Source organism: Rhinopithecus roxellana, chromosome 11 (genome assembly GCF_007565055.1).
Source record: "Rhinopithecus roxellana isolate Shanxi Qingling chromosome 11, ASM756505v1, whole genome shotgun sequence".
Classification (NCBI taxonomy): Eukaryota; Metazoa; Chordata; class Mammalia; order Primates; family Cercopithecidae; genus Rhinopithecus; species Rhinopithecus roxellana.
Window position 1 is genome coordinate 24,108,725 of NC_044559.1, and position 22,968 is coordinate 24,131,692.

The 22,968-nt window shown below is 37.2% G+C and overlaps 1 protein-coding gene across 2 annotated transcripts in view; it reads right to left on the reverse strand.

The window, feature by feature from the left end:
- BTRC (beta-transducin repeat containing E3 ubiquitin protein ligase) overlaps positions 1-22,968 on the reverse strand; it is a 202,300-nt gene that overhangs the window by 94,785 nt on the left and 84,547 nt on the right. For both annotated transcript variants that reach the window (XM_010356122.2, XM_010356124.2), the window contains one exon: positions 2,294-2,371. In XM_010356122.2, the coding sequence (XP_010354424.1) occupies positions 2,294-2,371 (78 nt within the window). The remainder of the gene's footprint in view (positions 1-2,293; positions 2,372-22,968) is intronic.

The following is a 22,968-nucleotide window of genomic DNA, read 5'->3' on the forward strand; positions in this document are numbered from 1 at the left end:
TTCCTGGATGATTCAATTCTATTTACTAAACAATTATTATTTTTTTTTTTTGAGACGGAGTCTCGCTCTGTCGCCCAGGCTGGAGTACAGTGGCCGGATCTCAGCTCACTGCAAGCTCTGCCTCCCGGGTTCACGCCATTCTCCTGCCTCAGCCTCCCGAGTAGCTGGGACTACAGGCGCCCGCCACCTCGCCCGGCTAGTTTTTTGTATTTTTTAGTAGAGACGGGGTTTCACCGTGTTAGCCAGGATGGTCTCGATCTCCTGACCTCGTGATCCGCCCGTCTCGGCCTCCCAAAGTGCTGGGATTACAGGCTTGAGCCACCGCGCCCGGCCAACAATTATTTTTATAAAAAAAAAAAGAAGTGTTCATCCAAAAAACATTTAACACATAATAAATTAAAAAAATGAATGTGTCACAGTGTCAAGTACTTTCCCTCTAAACACTATATATAAACTGAAGTCAGAAGGCACAAGTAGAAACACTTTGGAAACACTGAGATCTGAGTATCAAATCACTAATTAGCTAGACAAGTGATCTAACCTCTCTAATCCTCCATTTTCTTCATCTATAAATTGGAAATCACATCATATCTAAAAACTTTACAGGGTTATTGTGAGGGTTAAATCAAATAAGCATCATGTTCACGGTCGGTGCTCAACAAATATTAGATCTCCTATTTCCTAGAACAATGCCATAAACGCAAGTAAATTAGAATTATTTTTACTGCTGCTCAGGCTCATTATATCCAATTTTATATTAAAAATGAATAGGGGGCCAGGCACAGTGGCTCATGCCTGTAATCCCAGTACTTTGGGAGGCGAAGTTGGGCGAATCACCTGAGGTCAGGAGGCTGAGAACAGCCTGGCCAACATGGTGAAACCCTGTCTCTACTAAAAATACAAAAATTAGGTCGGAAGCGGTGGCTCATGCCTGTAATCCCAGCACTTTGGGAGGCTGAGGTGGCGGATCACAAGGTCAGGAGTTGCGACCAGCCTGGCCAACATGGTGAAACCCCGTCTCTACTAAAAATACAAAAATTAGCCGGGCATGGTGGCGGGCACCTGTAGTCCCAGTTAGGAGGCTGAGGCAGAAGAGTCGCTTGAACCCTGGAGGTGGAGGTTGCAGTGAGCCAAGATCGCACCATTGCACTCCAGCCTGGGCAACAGAGCGTGACTGTCTCCAAAGAAGAAAAAAAAAAATACAAAAATTAGCCGGGCACGGTGGCAGGTGCCTGTAATTCCAGCTACTCAGGAGGCTGAGGCAGGAGAATCACTTGAACCCAGAAGGTGGAAGTTGCAGTGAGCCGAGATCATGCTACTGCACTCCAGCCTGGGTGACAGAGTGAGACTCTGTCTCAAAACTAAAATAAAATAAAATAAATAAAAATGAACAGATGGCACACTTATTCTCTGTAACATCATAAGAACTTGTGTTTTTTGTTTTTGCCAAGGACATTCTAATTTTTACAAGAACACAATGTTACCTTCTATTGGGGCACGCTGGTGAGCAAATTTTTTTTTTTTTTTTTTTTTTTTTTTTTTTTTTTTTTGAGATGAAAGTTTTGCTCTTGTTGCCCAGGCTGGAGTGCAATGGCATAATCTCGGCTCACCACAACCTCCGCCTCTGGGGTTCAAGCGATTCTCCTGCCTCAGCCTTCAGAGTAGCTGGGATTACAGGCATGCGCGACCACGCCCAGCAAATTTTTTGTATTTTTAGTAGACACTGGGTTTATCCATGTTGGTCAGGCTGGTCTCGAACTCCTGACCTCAGGTATTCGCCTGCCTCAGTCTTTCAAAGTGGTGGGATTACAGGCGTGAGCCACCCTGCCCGGCCACTGTTTTTTTTTTTTAAGTTATTATTAATAATGGCCTTTCCTTCTAGAAAAAGCAAACGAAATATTGCTCATACTAAAAGGGCTAACTTTATTACAGGCAGATCTGTTTTTATACTTTTTAAAAAATGCCCAAGAATCTTAACAGGAAAATAGGGGTTAAAGTCAACTATTCTACCACCTACACTTAAGAAGCATTTAAAGTTACTTTTTCTGAATAAGAACTCTTGATTTTTGTATTCACTACATGTAACCAGCTGTCCTGTACATGTATACCTAGAATGTTTTTTAAATAACTGGGAAAACAATGTCACCTGATTTAGAGTGATGGCTATGGCCAGGCCAACGTCAGAGTACTCTTAATATAAGCTCCAGGGCTTAAAGAATGGCACATCAAGGGTTTGCTGTCTTTTGTTTTGTTATTGGTAACTTTTTATTTTAAGTAAGGCTGAATTTCATACCTGTCTAAGTGAATTCTTCTCTGGTATTATCTTCCTAGGGGGTTCGCCATTATTACAGTCTTCTCTCTCTGAGGAATTCTGTGAAAGAAAGTAAGCTTTAATTCAGTTCTCATTGTCTTCCATCTTATTCTGTGTGAGTAAACTGAATTACATTTCTAATTCTGTAAGTTAGAACATACATATATTTATACAATTATTCACTTGAAGATATGTATACATACAGATATACACATATGTAAAATAAAACATATGCCCATGTATATAAATAAACTATGTAAGGATTTACATGGGAAGTATTTTATGTATCTTTAAGCACTGTGTAGGAGATCATATTCATTAGATCTCTAGCTTGCATTTTGACACAGGTTGACACTGGATACAAGAAAGTTCCAGCTCACACTTAGCTGATGACAACTAAAACCGTGATTATTACCTTCTCTCGATTATAGTAAATGTTTGGTTGGCACAGATCTCCAAGTCTGAGTCCTAAAAATAGTTATTTCTCTTCCCCCTGTTCTCAGATTTGATTTTATTTTCTTTGATAAAAGTAGCATAGAACTTAAAAAAGTTTAGTCAGCAGTTTAGGATTAGAGTCCATTCCTTGGCACTATCACTTCAAAGAGCAGCTAGAGGACCCTAAAATGTCAGTGAGGTTTTTATATATGTAGGAGGGGGAAAAAACAACAATCCAATTGAAAACGAGTTCGTAAGTACTAAAAATCTGCTAGTCAACATATGTAAATCACTATCTACAAGGCAAAATACAGAAAATCCAAATTACATATTGAGTTCATTTTCAGTAACGACATTAGTAACATTAATATTTAAAACCTTGCAGTTGTGCCAGGTGCGGTGGCTCACACTTGAAATCCCAGCATTTTGGGAAGCCAATGCGGGCAGATCACCTGAGGTCAGGAGTTTGAGACCAGCCTGGCCAACATGGTGAAACTGTCTCTATTAAAAATAAAAAATTAGCTGGGTGTGGTGGTGGGTGCCTGTAATCCCAGCTACTCGGGAGTCTGAGGCAGGAGAATCGCTTGAACCCAGGAGGCGGAGGTTGCAGTGAGCCGAGATCACACCACTGCACTCCAGCCTGAGTGACAGAGCAAGGCTCGGTCTCAAAACAATAACAACAAAAAACTTGCAGTTAATATATTCTTTACATTACATATAGTCATAACATTCTAACTGGAGAGTTAGTTTATTTGTAGGTTCAGAAACTATTTCTAACATGAGAGTTTATCTGAAAATTTTCATACAAGCATGAAATTATTATTATACAATCATTACTGTGTTCTAAACCTACATGTAAGTTTCACTTTTTTGGTTTGTATTAGATACCTTTTGAAAGACACTGAAAGAGAAAAAATGTACTGTGTCATTCTGAGGCCCTTTCACCTCTGTGGCTAACACCTGTGTGTCACCTTCAGTAAGCCTGACAGGCCAGTACCCTAATGTGTTTCTTTTGGACAGAAATATCTTATGAGGTTTTAACTTGATATTTTACATTTGTGATGATCCCTTGTAAAAGTCCCTAAAATTAAAGAAAAAGCATGCTATATTACAAAGAAAGGGACAGAGACTCAACAACTTCAGAGTTCTAGCTTCTTTTCCTCCCTATTTGGAAAAAAAGGAATGGAGATCATCTACCAAAAAACGGAGGAAGGATATAATTGAATTAATGACTGCAAAGCTTGACAAATGAGGCAACTGGCAATACACGCTAAGTAAGAGTATCAAACAAAGAAAGGGAAAGGTCAACATTTAACCCATAACATCAAGTTGTATATTTAACTTTGCTTTTTTTTCTTTTTAATGTAAAGATCAATGTTTTAAACACCAAAATTAAATGCCGTTTATAATAAAAGCTTAAGCCAGTATCCAATTATAAACTTATAATTTGCAAGTAACTCTCTTTCAGGGCATGAAATTCCACCCTCCTTTAAACAAAAAAATACCAGATAATCTAAACCTGTTTAATTCACTGTAAGACCCTGTTTTTCAAAATTAATTATGTTTTTTGAAATGTTATCATATAACTTGGAAGCCTAATTATTTTTTGCTGGAAGTTTGTCGTACCAAAGATACTATAAATCACATTTTTATTCTACAGGTACTTGGGCTGATACACAATTGCTGGCAAACTCCTCCATACTGAATTATAAAGTGAAAAACAGTCATCTCAACCTAACAGTCTGAGTAGTGACTAGCCCATATTCACAATTTTCTTCTTCCTGACCCTCTATTTTATCAGATTTAGATGGATAACCACTGGGTGGGCATTATTAAAATGCCTAAACAATGAAAACACAAAGGTAGCTTAAACGGTGTTACTAACATAACATAGAGAACACAGAGTTCCTTAGGAGTTCCTTTCCCCTTTCTATCCCACTAGGGCAAAGAATATTTAAGTGGTATTGTTAAAAATAACTCTTAAAGAGGGAAACCCATAAACATTGGTATGTTCTTTTAATACAGATTAACCCAACACTTTTACTCTGGGCTATCCATCATGAGAAATCAAATCAAACAAAAAATCCAACTTACAATGTTGTTACAAAAAATAGAGGTAGGGACATTAAACAGTCATGATATTAGGAACAAGGATTAGGTACCCTCCTAATACTGAAGAGTAGAAGCAGAATGCCAGTGAATGAGATGACTAGGTCTACAGTCTTGAGGGTAAGGGGTAATGATGAAATAGCCATTTATACCTAAGTAGCCACCTCAATAGTTCTCAAAGCCTGTCCAACATCACCCAGAACAGTTATTTCTCAGCAACAGTTATTTCTTGCATCTTTATCTATGAGGATTCCCAATAAGCTATGTGCATGATTTTCCTAGGTCATCAAGCTAAATTATGTCCAATAAATTCTATTTAAGGATAAGTGATTAATATAAGCAAGAATCATCAATAGGTGCTAAAATTAGCAAGTGAGCCCAGTACTGTGGCATGTGCCTGTAATCCTAGCTGCTCAGGAGGTGGAGGCAGAGGGACTGCTTGAGCCCAGGAGTTTGAGAACAGCCTGGGCATCACAGCAAGACACCATCTCAAAAATGTAAGTAAAATTTAAAACTAGAATAAGTGAGTGAAAGTTTGACAAGTAACAGGATAGTCACATAATCTCAAAATATTTTTTCTATAAGATAGTTAATAGTTACGATGAAAAAAGAGTAACCTCACAGTGGAGAAATCCAGCAGATGCCACCTTAACATTATGTGCCTTTTGATATGATGTACTGAAAACGGCACATCACTTGTGAGGTATTCTTGTCAAAACCACAAAACTTAAATCTACTTATAAGAAAACCCCAAAATGAGTATTTTATTCCATAAAGTTACTAGTCTGTACCTAAGAAATGTCAAGGCCATGAAATAGACTAAGGAATTGTTTCAGATTAAAGGAAACTAAAGAGGTACAGCACACACTGTTGAGGCAATTGGAAAATTTTTAGTAAGTTCTGCAGATGAACTAATAACATTGTTCATAACAATATTAATTTCCTGATTGTTTCCCCACCATTAAAATTTACATACAGAAAAATTCACCTTTTTTGGTACATAGTTCTGTAAGTTTTGACAGAAACATATAGTCGTATACCACCACTATTAAAAAATGAAAAATTCAATCACTCCCAAAATTCCCTTGAAATTCTCCTTAATAGTCAACCCTCTCCCCACTGAAAATCACTGATTTGTTGACTCAATAATTTTTGCCGTCTTCAGAATGTCATATAAATGGAATTATATCATATGTAACCTTTGAATCTGGCTTTTATCACTTAGCATAAAATATCTGAGATCTACTCATGTTGTTGCAAATACCAGTATTTCTTTTCCTTTTATTGCCAAGTAGAATTATCTACTGTATGGATGTGCCACAGTTTTGTTTATCCATTCAATTTCCTGACTTTGATAATCTGTACTGTGATTATTTTTATTAAAATGTCTTTGTTTTTTTTGGAAACATGCACTGAAACAATTAGGGGGGATGGAACATTACATCTGTAACTTTCAAATGGTTCAGAAAAAACAATACATAAATGGATGTATATGAGTGTGTATGTGTATTTATAAACAGCTATAATACAAATGTGGGAACATGTTAACATTAGGTAAATCTATGTGAAAGAGTATAAGGAGATTCTTTGTGCTATTCTTTTCATTTTACTATAAATCTGAAGTTATGTCAAAATAAAAATTAATTAAATCCATAATAAAATGTTAAGAAAGGGGAGAAAAGTTAGATAAGTGAAAAATACATTTTAGGGGGAAAATTCCATCAAATGTAATTAATGTTATACTCTACTGCTTAACTTTAAACCAACCCTAAGCAAACCTGACTGCTCAGAACAACAGATTCCCAATACTCAGATGGAAAGTTTCATTACAGTAAATAAATTGCAGAATGTGTAGTCCTTGAGTAATAATATTCTATGAATAGCAGCATTACAGTAGTCCCCCCTTATCCACAGTTTTACTCATGTAATTTCAGTTACTACAGTCAACCAAGGTCCTAAAATATTGAATGGAAAATTCTAGAAATAGTTTTCAATTATGCACCTTTCTAAGTAGCTCTGTCCTGCCCAGGATGTGAATTATCCGTTTGTCCAATGTATCCACACTGTACATGCTACTCGACCATGAGTCATTGATATCGTCTGCTCCTGACATCCCACCACCAACATCTTCATGGCTCAATAATCCAGGATCACCTGAAGCAGGTGGCATACTGTCAAAGGGTCAGTAGTAACCTAATGCTGTGTCACAATGCCTAGGTCATTTACCTCACTTCATCTCATCACACAGGCATTTTATTATCTCACATCATCATAAGAAGGGTGAGTACAGTACAGTAAGATATTTCGAGAGAGCACATTCATGTAACTTTTATTACAGTGTAATTATAACTGATCTATTTTATTCTTATTGTTGTTAATCTCTTACTATGCCTAATTTATAAATTAAACTTTATCATAGGTATGTGTCCATAGGAAAAAACATAATATACATGGAGTTCAGAACTATCTGTGATTTAGGCATCCACTGGGGAACATACCCCCTTTGAATAAGTGGGGACTATAGTATATTAAAATATTTCTATAAAAGTTGCTACACAACTTGTTACCTTTTATATTAACTCAAATATTTATTTCTTAGCCCAGTGCACAACTTGCTACCTTTTATATTAACTGAAATATTTATTTCTTAGCTCAGTGCTTACTAGCTTAGAATTGAAAGGGCAGGATAAAAGTCTCCCTGTCAACGTTGAATTTAACTTCAAACTAGATGCATTTGGGCTGTAACACCTGCAGATACAGTAACAGAGGTTTGGGTAGGAAAAGGTCAATAAAGGAAATACTGTTAAAGCTCATGCATTAGACCTCAGGGATGCATTTTGGATAAAATGTTTCCACAACCAACTTGGGTGAATAAAAAAGACAGAGTAATTATATTAAAAAAGTAGGCCGGGCGCGGTGGCTCAAGCCTGTAATCCCAGCACTTTGGGAGGCCGAGACGGGCGGATCACGAGGTCAGGAGATCGAGACCATCCTGGCTAACATGGTGAAACCCCGTCTCTACTAAAAAAAAATACAAAAAACTAGCCGGGTGAGGTGGCGGGCGCCTGTAGTCCCAGCTACTTGGGAGGCTGAGGCAGGAGAATGGCGTAAACCCGGGAGGCGGAGCTTGCAGTGAGCTGAGATCCGGCCACTGCACTCCAGCCTGGGCGACAGAGCAAGACTCCGTCTCAACAACGACAAAAAAGTATTCAGGTGATAAGCTTAAACAGTCTCAAAATCAACATATCTAAATTTAAAGCACTCTTTTACCATCCTCACTCATTTCTAGGTTAGCCCTTTTCCTCCCAACTTTTCTTTTTATCCTAGACTTAAATCCTCAGTTTTTATTCATTCCTTTTTTTTTCTTTGAACATATCTAGCTAATTTCCGGTCTATAAACTTTTCCTTTAATCATCTATTTTAATACATCTGACCCTACTTTTGCGTTTCCACTGCTTCTACTCTAGTCCAGACCCACAACACCTCTTACCAGTGATGTTACTATTGAGAAAGCCTTCTGACATCCTTGCCTAAATCTATATCTGACATATTGTATACACTAGAGGCAGAATCTTTTTTTTTTTTTTTTTTTTTTGAGACAGAGTCTCGTTCTGTCACCCAGGCTGGAGTGCAGTGGTGACCTCGGCTCACTACAACCTCCGCCTCCTGGGTTCAAGTGATTCTCCTGCCTCAGTCTCCCGAGTAGCTGGGATTACAGGCATGCGCCACCACGCCCAGCTAATTTTTTTTTTTTTTTTTTTTGTATTTTTAGTAGAGACGGGGTTTCACCATGTTGGCCAGGCTAGCCTCGAACTCCTGACCTCAAGTGATCCACCCACCTCGGCCTCCCAAAGCGCTGGGATTACAGGCATGAGCGACCATGCCCGGCCATTAAAATCATCATTCTAAAAAGGTTTATTTCCTGCTCAAAAATCTTTTATAGCTTTTTGGAAATAACAGAATAAACCCAAACTTCTTAGTACAGCATCCATAAGACAGCCAACTTAACTCTCCATCAAAGTCTCTGTACCATTTACATGACATTATTTATCATTCACCAAAATAAGAAAACCACTCTTTCATCTCTGTGTTTTTGTTAATTCTAGTCCCTCAACATTTAACAGACTTCTTTCCCAATCTCTTGATCTATTAAAAATCCCGATTCAAGAGTCAGCTAAAATGATACCTTCTTTGAGAAGCCTTTGTTTATCCCCTTATGCCCAACCCGCAGTTAGAATTACTCCGAAGAAAAACTTCACTTCCAATTGGCACTTAATTCTTTATATCTCTTTATATCTCTACATGAACATGCGTCCCACCCTATACTACACTATAAATTCTTTCAAGGCAGGGCCAGTTTCTGTTTCATCTTATATTTCAGAGGTTCAGCACAAAGCTAGAGAATATAACGTGAATTTTAAAACGTTTTTTTGTTGGGAGGTAGAGGCAGGAGGATTGCTTGGGGCCAGGAGTTCAAGACCAGCCTGGGTAACACAGCAAGACCCTACCTCTACAAAAAAAAAAAAAAAAAAAAATTAACTGGGCATAGTGGCACATGCTTGTAGTCCTAGCTACTCAGGAGGCTAAGGCAGGAGGACCGCTTGAGCCCAGGAGTTTGGGGTATAATCACGCCATTGTGCTCTAGCCTGGGTGACAGAGTGAGACCCTGTCTCAAAGAGAAAAAAAAAAAAAGTTTCTTGGATTGAATACTATTGCCAGGTTAATCTTTCTTAAACACTGCTACTGTCATGATGGTCTTTCCCTAAAGTATTTTTAGTGGCTCTTTATTTCTATGAAATCAAATATGAAGTTCTAAGCCTGGTTTTCAGGACCATCCAGAATTCCCTACTATATTACACCAAGTTATTTTCCACAACACATCTTTTCTGCCCCAGTTAAGCAAGTTTCTTCATAGTCTCACCAACAGGTGATAGGATCTTGAAATTTTGGGACTGATTCTTTTTTAAAGACAGGGTCTTGCTCTTTCACATCAGGCTAGAGTGCAGTGACATGATCATAGCTCCTTGTAACCTCCAACTCCTGGGCTCAAGTAATCCTCCTGCCTCAAGCTCCCTACTAGCTAGGACTACAGGTGTACGCCACTACACCAGGCTAATTTTTCTATTTTTTGTAGAGATGGGAGTTCTCACTATATTACCCAGTTGGTCTCAAACTCACGGCCTCAAGCAATCCTCCTGCCTCAGTCTCCCAAAGTGCTGGGATTACAGGCATGAGCCATAGCACCTGGCCTGGAAGGAGTCTTAACTCCAGTCTAGTTCACTCAACAATGATCAACACAAGAAGATTATCTCATCTGTTCAAGTCTTACACATTCTTAAAATGAGGTTCAACTGTCATCTTCTCTACGAAACCATACAACTACTCCACCTTACTCTACTGGAAATTCCTTAACTAAATTTTAATCTTGATCCACACAATTGGATAAATTGTCTGGCACTTAATTAGATAAACGTTTGCACTGTTACTTTCAACTAACCAATAAGACTGAACGATTACTGGGAAAAGTCTTTGTAGCTCCCTCTACCAACTAACACATTACATAAGTATACAGATAATAGATGCTCAATGAATAACTGAAACCCTAAACCCACACTGTCCAGCTAGCTTTAAAAAAAGTTTTTTGTTTTTTGTTTTTTTGTTGTTTGTTTTGTTTTTAATAGAGGAACTTCAGTGGTAGCCCAACTGCAGTCCTGCTGTCCCACTACTTATAATGCCAGTATGATCAGTTAGAACTAGCAGTTATAAGCTCTGGCCTGACACATATTTTTGTAAATAAAGTTTAACTGACCCATAGCCATGCCCATCCATTTGCGATTTGTCTGTGGCTGCTTTCACACAATGGAAGAGGTAAGTGGCCACAAGAAAGATGCTATGTCCTACAAAGCCTCAAATGTTTATTATCTGGCCCATTACAGACAAAGTTTGACAACCCTTAACCAAAGCATTCCTAACTTTGAGGGCTGTTTGTATTTTTGACTATCCAATTCAAGAAGTAAAGATGTTCTGATGGTAGCACACAGAAGGTTCATAGCTGGGGCAACATTCTCCATGACCTAGTAAGTGGCTTATTTACTATTTTCAGTTATCTATTTGAACACACAACTCCTGATAAAATGGATAATTAAGAGTTGATTATATAATCAAATAAAAATTAAACTAATTTACACAGTGATGAAAAGTCAAGCCACTCATAATGACTTATAATAATCTTTAAGTAAGCATCTTGCTCAAGGTTGGATGGTGCAATAGTGCCTGAGCCTGTTTGAAGAGACATCTGTTATAAATAAAATAATCAGCTCCAAAGCTACAAGCTAACATTTCCCACCAATGCCACATACTTCACTGGGAGGATTCAAAGGACTCTGTAACTGGGATAATTATATCATTTTAGCAAAGCAGGTAAATTGTGGTGGATTATAATTCTGATTTTGAACACATTTTAAAAATGAAATCATCTGCTCATCATCGTGTAGAATGACAACCCACATGAAGGAAAAAATATTGAGACCAATTTCTAGTAACTAATTGCAAACACAGTATAGTGAGCTTCAATGGTAAATCAGTAATTGGATTAGTACTTTTTCCCATTAACTTGTTATGTGACTTGGAGTTAACAGCCTCCAAATACACATTTACAATTTACAAAAACAGAAATTATTATTCTACAAGGTTAACAGATATTTTAGTTACATGGACAAAATCACTCAAACTCTTCAATGAAAGGTGTCATTTAAAAAAAAAACACACTATGTGTGTGTTTAAACAAATTTTAATTAATCCTTTTAGGTTACAATGGGGAAAAACTTAGGTCATTTAAGTTCAGAAGCTAATCGGAAAATCCTATTCAAGGACCTGTTTTAGGGAGGACCGAAAGTGTCCTCCTAAAATATTCTCTGGCATGTTTTCATGCACACTGCTTCTCCAGCATGTTTATCATTTGACATAGTCTATTAAACCACAACCACATCAAGGCCTCCCTATGCTGCTAAGCTCAACAGATCCATCAGTTAAGGCTTTCAAGGAGTGCTCTTTTCCAATAATATACCAATTCCAAGCACAGTGCTAACGAGTAGATAGAATGGACAACATTCTCTGGGACAACCAAAGAGGACTTCCATTAGCACTGCCTTACTCCCTGTGACAGAAGTCAAAAAACTGCCAAGCAGGCTTTTTCCCCGCCACGCTGTTCGACACTAATCATAAAACACTACAGATGCATCCTTTCTCAAAATGCAGAGGGATTGTGTATATTTGCAAAGAACAACTATTTTTTATGCTTCCAAATTCTTAATCCTGTTTGGAGCTGTCAGTGGGGGTTAATGGAAGCCTTGGATAGGAGAATTCCAATCTGGTTGGCAGATGGATAGGTTGGTTATAGCTACATAACTATGTCTTGCCTGCAGGCACAATTCAGAACACTGTTAAAGCAATATAAAGTCTCTGTCAAGCTGAACCATTTGGATCAGTAGCAAGGAGAAATAATAATAAAAAAGAAGTTCATTTCTGGGCCTTGTGCATTTATGCTAGTATGCAGAAACTGATTAATTGTCATAGTGCACTGGTCTTCTATACCTCAGATTTCTACTTCTGGAGTAGATTTTGCATGCTAATATAATCATTCTCCCTCTTGAGACATTAGCAAATAATCAAATGAAAAACAGGATCATAATTTACTGAGATTCGAGCAATTCTCTATGCAAATTTGACTTGTTATTGCTGCTGCCTCGTTAATCTGAATGCCTTTGACAAACTCCTTTGATTTATGAACTCGTGACAACTCCAATGTGTATATATTTTGCTAGATTGACATTATCATTAAGAGTGGGTGGACTGAGCTCACATGAATGGCTGATTTTATTCGCTGGTGTCTGCTGCTCAACAGCTGAGCATCTCCTCCTCACAAAGCCCCTGAGCGGCAGGCTCTTCCCATCTTCCCATCCATTCATCATCTCGATGTTAATTGGCCCAGGCTTTAAGCAAATTTTCAACACGATTTAAAGGCACGATGACACTGATTACTGACCCTCTGCCATACGGTGCCTATTGATTAACCTGACAGAGATGATGAGCTTGAGGGAAACTAGGTGTGTGGGGACCTCGGGGGGAAAAAATATATTGTCTATGCAGGCAAACACTTGTCATTACCTCACAAGCCAGAATTTGCACAGCACACATTCTTAAAACACACTACTGCTTTAATACCTACAGCTAACACAGAAAGTGCTTTCTGTATTCAGAGATTACAGATAAGTCATGTCAAAGTGCATGACACATTCAGTATTTAGAAGAACTCCCTAGATAGATGGCTGCCTTTCAGCCAATTATGCTTGTTCTGGCTGATGTGTCTAATTCAGGTTAAATTCAAAGAAAGTAACTGGGTGGCCTGGTAATGTTGTATCAGAAAAAAATAAGAATAAGAAAAATTAGATTCTTGAAAATAGAGGAAGGAAGAAAGGAAGGATTAAAATTATTTGCTGCCATTCTACCACTATTAAAAGGAAAAGTACTCTTAAAGAGGAAGAAAACCTCAACCTGATTATATGAATTTTGTTTTCTGTTCTTTTAATACTGCTGCCTAATTACAACTGTCAAACTATTCCTGGCACAGAAATTATACCCACAACTGAATTATTTTAAAATAAAGTATATTTTAAGTCTAACAAACATTCCCTTTAAATTCTTGCTTGCTGATTTTCAACAACTGCTGTGCAAACTGCTATACTTAGGAAAATTGTGCAGGATCTTTGACATTAAGCTTCATAAAAACTAAATGTTGCATTATCAGAGAAAAACTGAAAGTTCATAATAGTTACTGAGCACATACATTAGTAACAAACAGAAATCTGCCTTAAAATATTGCTAGTCTGTGAATTTACACAATGTCATGCAGCACCCAATATCAGGGATCAGACAGAAAACATCTTTAGATAGGATCAGTTATGATCTAAAACAAAGCCAACAAATATCCCCTCTGGCCACACATATTACCTTGTTTACTTACGAGTCCTGGGGGGACAGCCAATATACAATTTTATACACGAAGATTTTGGGGCAGCACTAACAGTTATTTCAAAGCTAAAATAATAGAAAACTGAACAACCCGGCTGTAGCACCTATTACAGTGACATGGGCTGTTAATGTAAGAGATCAAATGTTTTTCAAGTCAAACAGCATTGGTGCCTGTTATACTGGAACATGTAGCTTACTCCCTAAAAGCCTGCCTCCTGTTCTTTTAAGATAAACAAGCCCAACTAAGCACTGAGATACTCTGATAAGTATAGAAGAGATGAACTGCATCAGGGAGTGACAAGGCAAGGACATGAATGAGCAGTGGTGCTTTCTGTTAACTTCCAAGTCACCGAAAATATCACAATACAACATTTTAATATTTCACCATTAATTAAAAGTCTAGCTATAGGAGAAAGATAAATTTGTAGCAATAAATATGGGTACCAAAAAAGGGAGAGGGGCTAAAACAGTTATCTATTTTGTGAATAGGAGCGATATTACACAGCTGTCTGAACACAGTCAGCTTTGTGACTTCTTAATCAAAGGTTTGAACATCAACTTAGCAATAACTATGAGTATATAAAAGTTTATAATTATGTTAATATGCTCCACATCAGAAGTAATAGTCCATTTAAACTGTAAAGTTTTTTTTTTTTTTTTTTGGGGGGCTCTAAAGCCTTGATTTAAAAACAAACAAAAAAACTTCCTACCTTACCCTTTCATGTAGATTTTTTTTTTTACATTTTATCCTGCTTAATGTATGAATGCAATTACAAAATTACATCTATTTATTAAAATGTGGGTTAATATTTTAAAATCCCAAACAGGCTTGCAAAGCAGGCATCTTATACTACTGTAGGTTGTTTTTTTCTTGATGGAACTAAAAGGACAACTTTCAGGGGGAAAAAAAGCAATTCACCCATATGTTTACACTGTTCAAAATGCAGTAACAATGTACAAAGTAGCGAAATAAGCAAGGCAAATGAATTAAAATTCACCATGGGGATTTGAGATAGAAAACCATACACAATAAAAATTAAGCATACTTATCATGTAAACAAAAATATAACTAGCTTAAGTTACCTTTTACCTTTAAATCTATATGAATCTTTTTAAAAACTGCTTTCCTCTTTAAGACATTACCTTCACAATTATGTGTTTTGGACAGGATTTTTCATGCCATGATTTTCTTTGCTACCATATTTACAAAAATATTTCATTCAGAGATCCTCTGCATATAGTTTTGAGTAAATTAAGAGGCAAATATTTGCTTCTACTAATAAGGACATCTGGTTATTTTTGTAACTCAAAGACCTCTGTAGATTTTCTTATGTAGATTTTTTTAAATCAAAATAGGACTGAGAACTATAGAACCCTTAGGATGTATGATAAAATTCTTTCTCTCTGATGAATTTTTTTTTTCTGTCATCCTTGTTTCTGGTTTTTTGTTTCTTTTTGCTAAATGACTTTCATCCCCTTGCTTTGGTGTTATTATGAAAACAATATTTTGGAAGAAATTTAAGATTCCTTTAAACTTGATGAAAGCTAATATCCCCAGATGTGAAACCATCCCAAGTAAATAAACTATATTTCTGAAAACTAGACTGGGCTAGATTAAGATCTGTGTTTATGTGTATATCTCTAATATGGACTGGCTCTTGTTCAATCATTATTATTTTTCCTAATTAAGAAATTATTATATAGGCTTATTATTATACTGTGTCCTTCCCCACTAATGATACTGCCTTAATGTCTCTTCGGGTCGTTAAAACTACAAATACCATTCCTCTCACCTATTTCTATAAATTTTTGGTTCCCAAGGCTGAAAAACATGTCTCAGCACAGATCTTGAAGGGTGTGCCTTAAAGAAAAGTAACATACAGGGAGAAAAAAAAAAATCATACACCATACATTATATCCCTTGCTTTCCTCTTAAAACGGTAAATAGACTAATTATACCCCTTATTTGGGATACTTGAGTTTAATCTGTAACTTTTGCTGTAAATCCTGCTTTGCATTTTCTGCTCATCTCCACTATAGAAATGAAAAAACTAGAATGAAATAAAATATGTTTTTAAACAGAAAACAGCAAATATAACTGAGATTAACTGCATTCTCATGGGTCTCTAAGTAGCCAGACCCTAAGGTAGTATTGGCCTAAGGATGTGAAATTTGAGAAGACTTCTATTGCTGAAGGGTCAAAGGTTATAAACACCAATTCATGTCTTCAATTTTTAATCTGTTAACATCACCAAACAACAAAATGAAAATAAAACCAAAACAGATTAGCCTGGAGTTCTACCAGGGGTAATTTAACAAATTTAATGGGAAAAATGGCTAATTTTACTGCTCCAGGGATAAACAACCTTGTTGGTTTTTTGTTGTTGTTTTAAAGCAATGCTCTTTGATGTGTAAGTAACAATTTTTTTAAAGATGTTTTTTCTCCAACAGAAGGAATTGCTTTTTTCTATAGCAATGTAAATAGTTTCTACTTAAAGAATACCAGAATTATTTCTCTTAAGCCTAAGATCTTAAGTTATTGGAATGCTAGAGAATGGCTGTATACCTCTAATCTACCATTTTGCTAACTATATAGGACTTTGTGCATTTCTGACAAATCCTACAATTAATTTGATTATGTTGTCATTACTTTCCACACCGTAACTATCCTCTATTTAAAGAATCACAAGAAATGTACATCTTCTTTTCTCAAAATTATCCCACAAGTCACTAAATTATAGAAAATTTTACTATCATTTAGCAGAAATTGTTTTCTTTGGAAATATTAATAATACTTAGTTGACTGAAGAAAAAAATAAGTGATAAACAATCAAAATGTTTCCAAATTATTCTGTCTTTGACTAGAACCTAATTTTAAAGTGGCCTTTTAATTTAATAATCTTGTAGCACCGAAATTCAAATTGGGCTAATTTTAATGAATATTTTAAAATCTGTTATTAGCTATCATCAATGGCATTTTGTTATTATTACTAATAACTGTTACTATAATTATTAGTAGTAATTATTACTAATATACTAATATATTATTAGCTATCATCAATAGCACTTGTTGCAGTATGGAATGGAAAACACCACTACAGAGTCTGGTAATAGATAATTGGTTTGACAGATATCAAACATCAATTTTAGTATCATAGTAGTTGTTCTTACAGTACAGAATTAGTAAATACCATAATAGCTAATTGTGGTATTAAAGTATCTCCTGCCAAAATACCCTCTTATGGAAACCAATGCATAATGCATCTTTTGCTCCTATACACAATGAAGGAATAGTTGACTTCAAAACCAGGTGCCTATCACTGCTGTACAAAGGACATTCTGGGTAGTGGTCAGTAAAGAAAGCATGGCCATTTCTAAATGCCAGTGGTTCCCAACATGTCCTTTCTTTCTGAGTGGAATCAAGTCTGAGAGCACTGACTTGTGGGTCATTCGACCCACGAGGGCCTGGATAGGTTTCAAGAATAACAGAGGTCATGTAATTGCCAAAAGAGCATTAGCCACTCAATCATAATGGATAATTAAATGACCTACATGATTCCTGAAATAGCTGCTCTATATTTGGTCTATTACTTGTGTCCCTCAAGATAAGCTACTCGTCTGGTCTGCCTTGACCCGCAAAAGTCCAACCTGCGCCCGAACACTAGCTGCATGCTTCTATTGCTTTGTAATCGGCCCCCCACCCCCCACAGTATTCATGCCCCAGACTCGGCTTTCAAGAGGACACACATAAAAAATCAATCTTGTATCCTTCTCCCTATTGTGCTCTCTGGAATACAAATGACTAAAGCAAAGAAAAAAATTAGTAAATTCCTTGTTTAGATCTTTGGGGGATAGAGGGAAGAAACATAAGAACTACAGAGAAGGAAAGCTGTGGTGAATTTTTTTTAAAGTTTTGCTCATAGGCCTTCAATGAATTTTTACATTCGATTATAAAGCTAGTCAGGGATTTTTTGTGGGCAGCAAGTCATTAAAACTCCAGTTGCCTAGACTGCATTTTTGATGGTGTTGAATATTAGAATCTTTCCTGGGCTAATTTTTCAGTCCATACAGAAAGCAAAGTGCCTCTCAACAAAATGAAATATACACAGCATCAACTGTTTATATAATAGCAGTAGCCAAAAAAGCAAGAATCTGTAATGCCTCAAATTTTCATCTCTCTGAATAGTTCAACAGTCTCACTATAATTCTTAGTCACAATTACAACCAAATAGAAGCCAGGTGCATCAAATAGCAAAAATGTACTGGATAATTTGCTGCTTTGGGAGGAAAAGGTCTGCCTTTGGCCCTAGAGGTAGCTGCACATCTAGCAAACACTACAGAAAAAGGCAACAGACAAGTAACCAAAGACAACCTCACAATAATGGCAAGGGACACAGGATGTGAGGGACAAAAGAGCTCACATTTAGAATACCTTAGAGGCTAGTAGGATTTTTCCGTTTCCACAGGAAATTATATAGCTGGAGGCTACTGGCTATCCTGATCTCTTACTAGTACATGGATGGCTTATTAAACCTAGAACATATCTGTTTTAGTTAACTTCTGAGCAGGGAGGGGGTTTGGGGGTGAGGGGGAAGAGAACAAAATGTACTTAAATGCTGAATTTTTCCTCCAGGCTGAATGCCTTTCATCCAATAAGACATTCAAAGCAGTGACCCAGCAAATGGATTGAAAAAGCAATCTTCCGTCCCAGTGCCACATTATCATTCCTATTCAGTATTCTCCATGAGATATCTCAATCAGCTGTGTGTAAGTGACAACGCAGCCCATTGCTGGGTTAATTAAACATTTGACTTTAACACCCTCCCCGTCATTAAGCAAATAAAAGCAGATAATTCAAACTGCACTTCATCCTCAGGGTACACAACACACATGTCAAAATTAAGAGGGTCCAAAGCCTCTGGGGAATTCTGTTGAGGCTATAATCAGTTTAAATCTTATCTGGTTTATCAATTATTCTATTGATTAAACCAAAGCGATTATACACAACTCCTCTGCCACATGGGATTGATGTCAGTGGAGCAAGAAAATAACTCCAGGAGGTTCCAAACTGATTTAAAAAGAGACCAACAGACAGACCGATAATAGTCGATTATTACATACCAGTGATCCATATACTGAAGAGTTGATTCTTAGTTTCAGGCGGGTGAAGTGAACTGTTTCCAATCACTACGTCCCTGCGCTATACCTTACAGCTGGCTTGAGTAAATTTATGTCTTGAAAGATCAACATATTTTCTACTGATTTAAACAGAAGCTAGCATGCTCAGCAGTTGAAATATATTTTATAGATACTGACCCTAAGCTCTAACAGAGAGAATCTCAAATAGAGAAAACTAAAATTTTTTCTAATCTTCTTACCTGTATGCATGTGACCAGTAAGATGCAGGAATGAAAAGGGACATATTTGAGAGCTGACACTCTGCTACAGATATACAATCAGCTATTCCAATGTCCTAAAACACCATCATTCTTGAAAAACAGAATCTAAGAAATCAGAAAGATCTTACCATAGTCATGACTCCTTTTATGAATTCCAAGGGCACACATCTTCAATGCCATTAATAACACTGAAAATATATAGTTGTATCTTCAAATGAAATATCGATAACTAAACCCTAACATATTGAGTTTCTACCAGAAATTTGTAACCACAATCTAGTTACCCTTCTGCCCCATTCATTGTGTAATATCTTTCAAATGTCTAGAACTCCTATAACCTCAAGGCCATGCCCTACTATATACGAGAAAACCACTAATAAAACCTACTAACAAAATGGGGGAGGATGGTTCGACTATTCCACACCTGAAATCTGTGCACTTATAGCCATGCTCTTCAGAAAAGAAATTTGTTCACTGCTATGCTGGCACCACATGTGCATTCAACCATAATTTAACTTATCTCCTTCAGATTTTTTGTTTTCAACACACTAAGAAACCTGCATTAGCATGCTGTATTCTACACTCACCACTAGAAATACTGAGGGTGCTATTTGTAATTGTATTCTTTTTAAGAGGTTTATTCTCTGCAGCTGTTTTCTGCTTGCAGTGTATTTTGTGTAATCAGCACATCATCATAAATACATTGGCTGTTCCCCTGAGGGTAGCTGTCAGTGTTTAATTTACAGAACAACCTGGCCAATGTGAATTTTAACACTACAGCACTATGGCAAGGAGTTACACTCTGTGAAAAACAGGTTTCTATGAATTTTTATATCAAGATCTGGTCCCAGGACAATTTAGGTTCTAGAAACAGATTGTTTAAAGAAGCACTTTACACCTTGTATGCAATAGACTCTTTCTCAGTTATAGCCTCAGTAGAAGCCCCAGACTAACTATCAAATCACCAGTGTGAACTACCAGTTCTGAAGACAGCAAGGATTGAAAATCTATGATCAACCAGTAGGAGGCATTGTAACAAATATTATCATCTCTTTTTAAGCTACATGTAGAGCTATCACAAACATCACTGTTCCCTTAGAAGGTATGTAAAGGCAAAGAGAAAACCATTTAAGACACAGACTAGTCTGAAATATACATTATCACTTTTTTGCTGAGATGAGATATATCTGATATGAACATAAGTATACCATTTCCTTAGGACTGTTACTAAGCCAGACCTCTAGCTCAACAAACCAGAAAAAAATACATATGACTAATGGATATTAACACTAGTAATTATAGGCATAGTGACTGGTATATAAGTACTTAATACATGTTTAATAAATAACTATAAGCTCCTTGAGGATAGGTTTTGAATCTTAATTTATGCCCAATACTTTGTACAGTAATTGGCAAATAAAAGGTACTCTACGTGAATCGAATGGAGTTGTGGCTAGTTGTGAATGACCATGTTATTTGTAAAGCCTTGCATCTACTTGATGTCAAAAGGATTTTCTAAATCAGTAAAATGTGTCAAAAGGATTTTCTAAATCAGTAAAATGTCCCTAAGGACAATATAAAAAGTACAAATTGTATGTGTTAGTCATTTTAGTGAGAGTTATTTGTACAAGTAATCTAAGTACCTCAATCTCATGATGAAAAACAAATTAGCCTACAAAATAATGGCATATTCAAACATATTTTAATAATGAAGATTACATAGAATAAATTAAAACTTCTATGCTATATACTTGTTTCTATAACTTTAATATGATCAAATGGAAAGTGATCGTTTTAAATGCTCAGAATGGTAACCAATAGCACTTTTCTATTACTGAAGTGGTTTTATATGCACACATACACATTCTATAAATCAAGTGATTAGACACATGTATTCTTCTGTTAAGGGCCATTTTTACAAATTAGAATGCCTAAAGTTAAACTGAATCAAAACATATTTCATGTTGAGTTGTCCTCAGTGTATCTGCTTTTAATGTTGCAGAGGACTACATTTGCATGCTGTTTTACAAAAATCAGTAAATTGTAACTAAAACTCTTTTTTTCTTTTAAGGGAACAAAATAACTGACTTCACTTAGGAGGGTTTAAAACTTGCCCAAATTTGTGGTAAAGTTAATTTTTAAACTATTAAGTAGAACTACAATAGAGGCCAGGCATGGTGGCTCACGCCTGTAATCCCAGCACTTTGGGAGGCTGAGACATGCGGATCACGAGGTCAGGAGATCCAGACCATCCTGGCTAACACAGTGAAACCCTGTCTCTACTAAAAATACAAAAAAATTAGCCGGGCTTGGTGGCGGGTGCCTGTAGTCCCAGCTACTCGGGAGGCTGAGGCAGGGGAATGGCGCGAAGCCGGGAGGCAGAGCTTGCAGTGAGCCGAGGTGGTGCCAGCAGCCTGGGCAACAGAGCAAGACTCTGTCTCAAAAAAAAAAAGAACGCCGGGCGTGGTGGCTCAAGCCTGTAATCCCAGCACTTTGGGAGGCCGAGACGGGCAGATCACGAGGTCAGGAGATCGAGACCATCCTGGCTAACATGGTGAAACCCCGTGTCTACTAAAAAAAAAAAAAAAATACAAAAAACTAGCCGGGCGCGGTGGCGGGCGCCTGTAGTCCCAGCTACTCGGGAGGCTGAGGCAGGCGAATGGCGTGAACCCGGGAGGCGGAGTTTGCAGTGAGCGGAGATCGTGCCACTGCACTCCAGCCTGGGCGACAGAGCAAGACTGTTTCAAAAAAAAAAAAAAAAAACAAACAAACCACAGAGATCTGTACAACTTACCTTGATACTGCTATAATATAAGCATAATCATATAAAAGCAAAATCTGGTGACACCTTTAAACTGACTGACCTCAGTATTTCTAACAACAAGGAAAAAAACTGTATTAGAAATATGAACAAGCCCTGTATCATTTATCCTTTCTATGATGCTAAGACATTTCAAAAACGTTAATTCCTTTTTACGTTTATGTCACTGAAGGGCAAAATGAGAAAAAAGATGACCCACCAACTTGATATTTTTTCACCAGTTAAAAAAAAAAATTTGCGGCCGGGCGCGGTGGCTCAAGCCTGTAATCCCAGCACTTTGGGAGGCCGAGGTGGGCGGATCACGAGGTCAGGAGATCGAGACCATCCTGGCGAACACGGTGAAACCCTGTCTCTACTAAAAAAATACAAAAAAACTAGCCAGGAGAGATGGCGGGCGCCTGTAGTCCCAGCTACTTGGGAGGCTAAGGCAGGAGAATGGCGTAAACCCGGGAGGCAGAGCTTGCAGTGAGCTGAGATTGGCCACTGCACTCCAGCCTGGGCGACAGAGCTAGACTGTCTCCAAAAAAAAAAAAAAAAAAAAAAAAAATTTAATTCAGTTGAACATTTGCAACTTAGTACTTAAAAAAATTTATGCCTAATAAAATATATCTTAATTTTTAATAAAGAAATTTGTCACATTCTTTCCTTTTCAATTCAGAATTACAAAAAGACATCCTGGGACCTTCTGAACTAAACTGGATGGGGTCAGACTGAGGTCACACTGTATTTTCTCTTCCTTGGAGACCACGTAGTAGTTCCATAGGCTGCCATTAGATAGCAGCACAGTACACACCATCAGTCATGTCTCTCACAGTCTCTCCCGTTAAGGTTGGAATTATCTCAGTTGCACACACACACACACA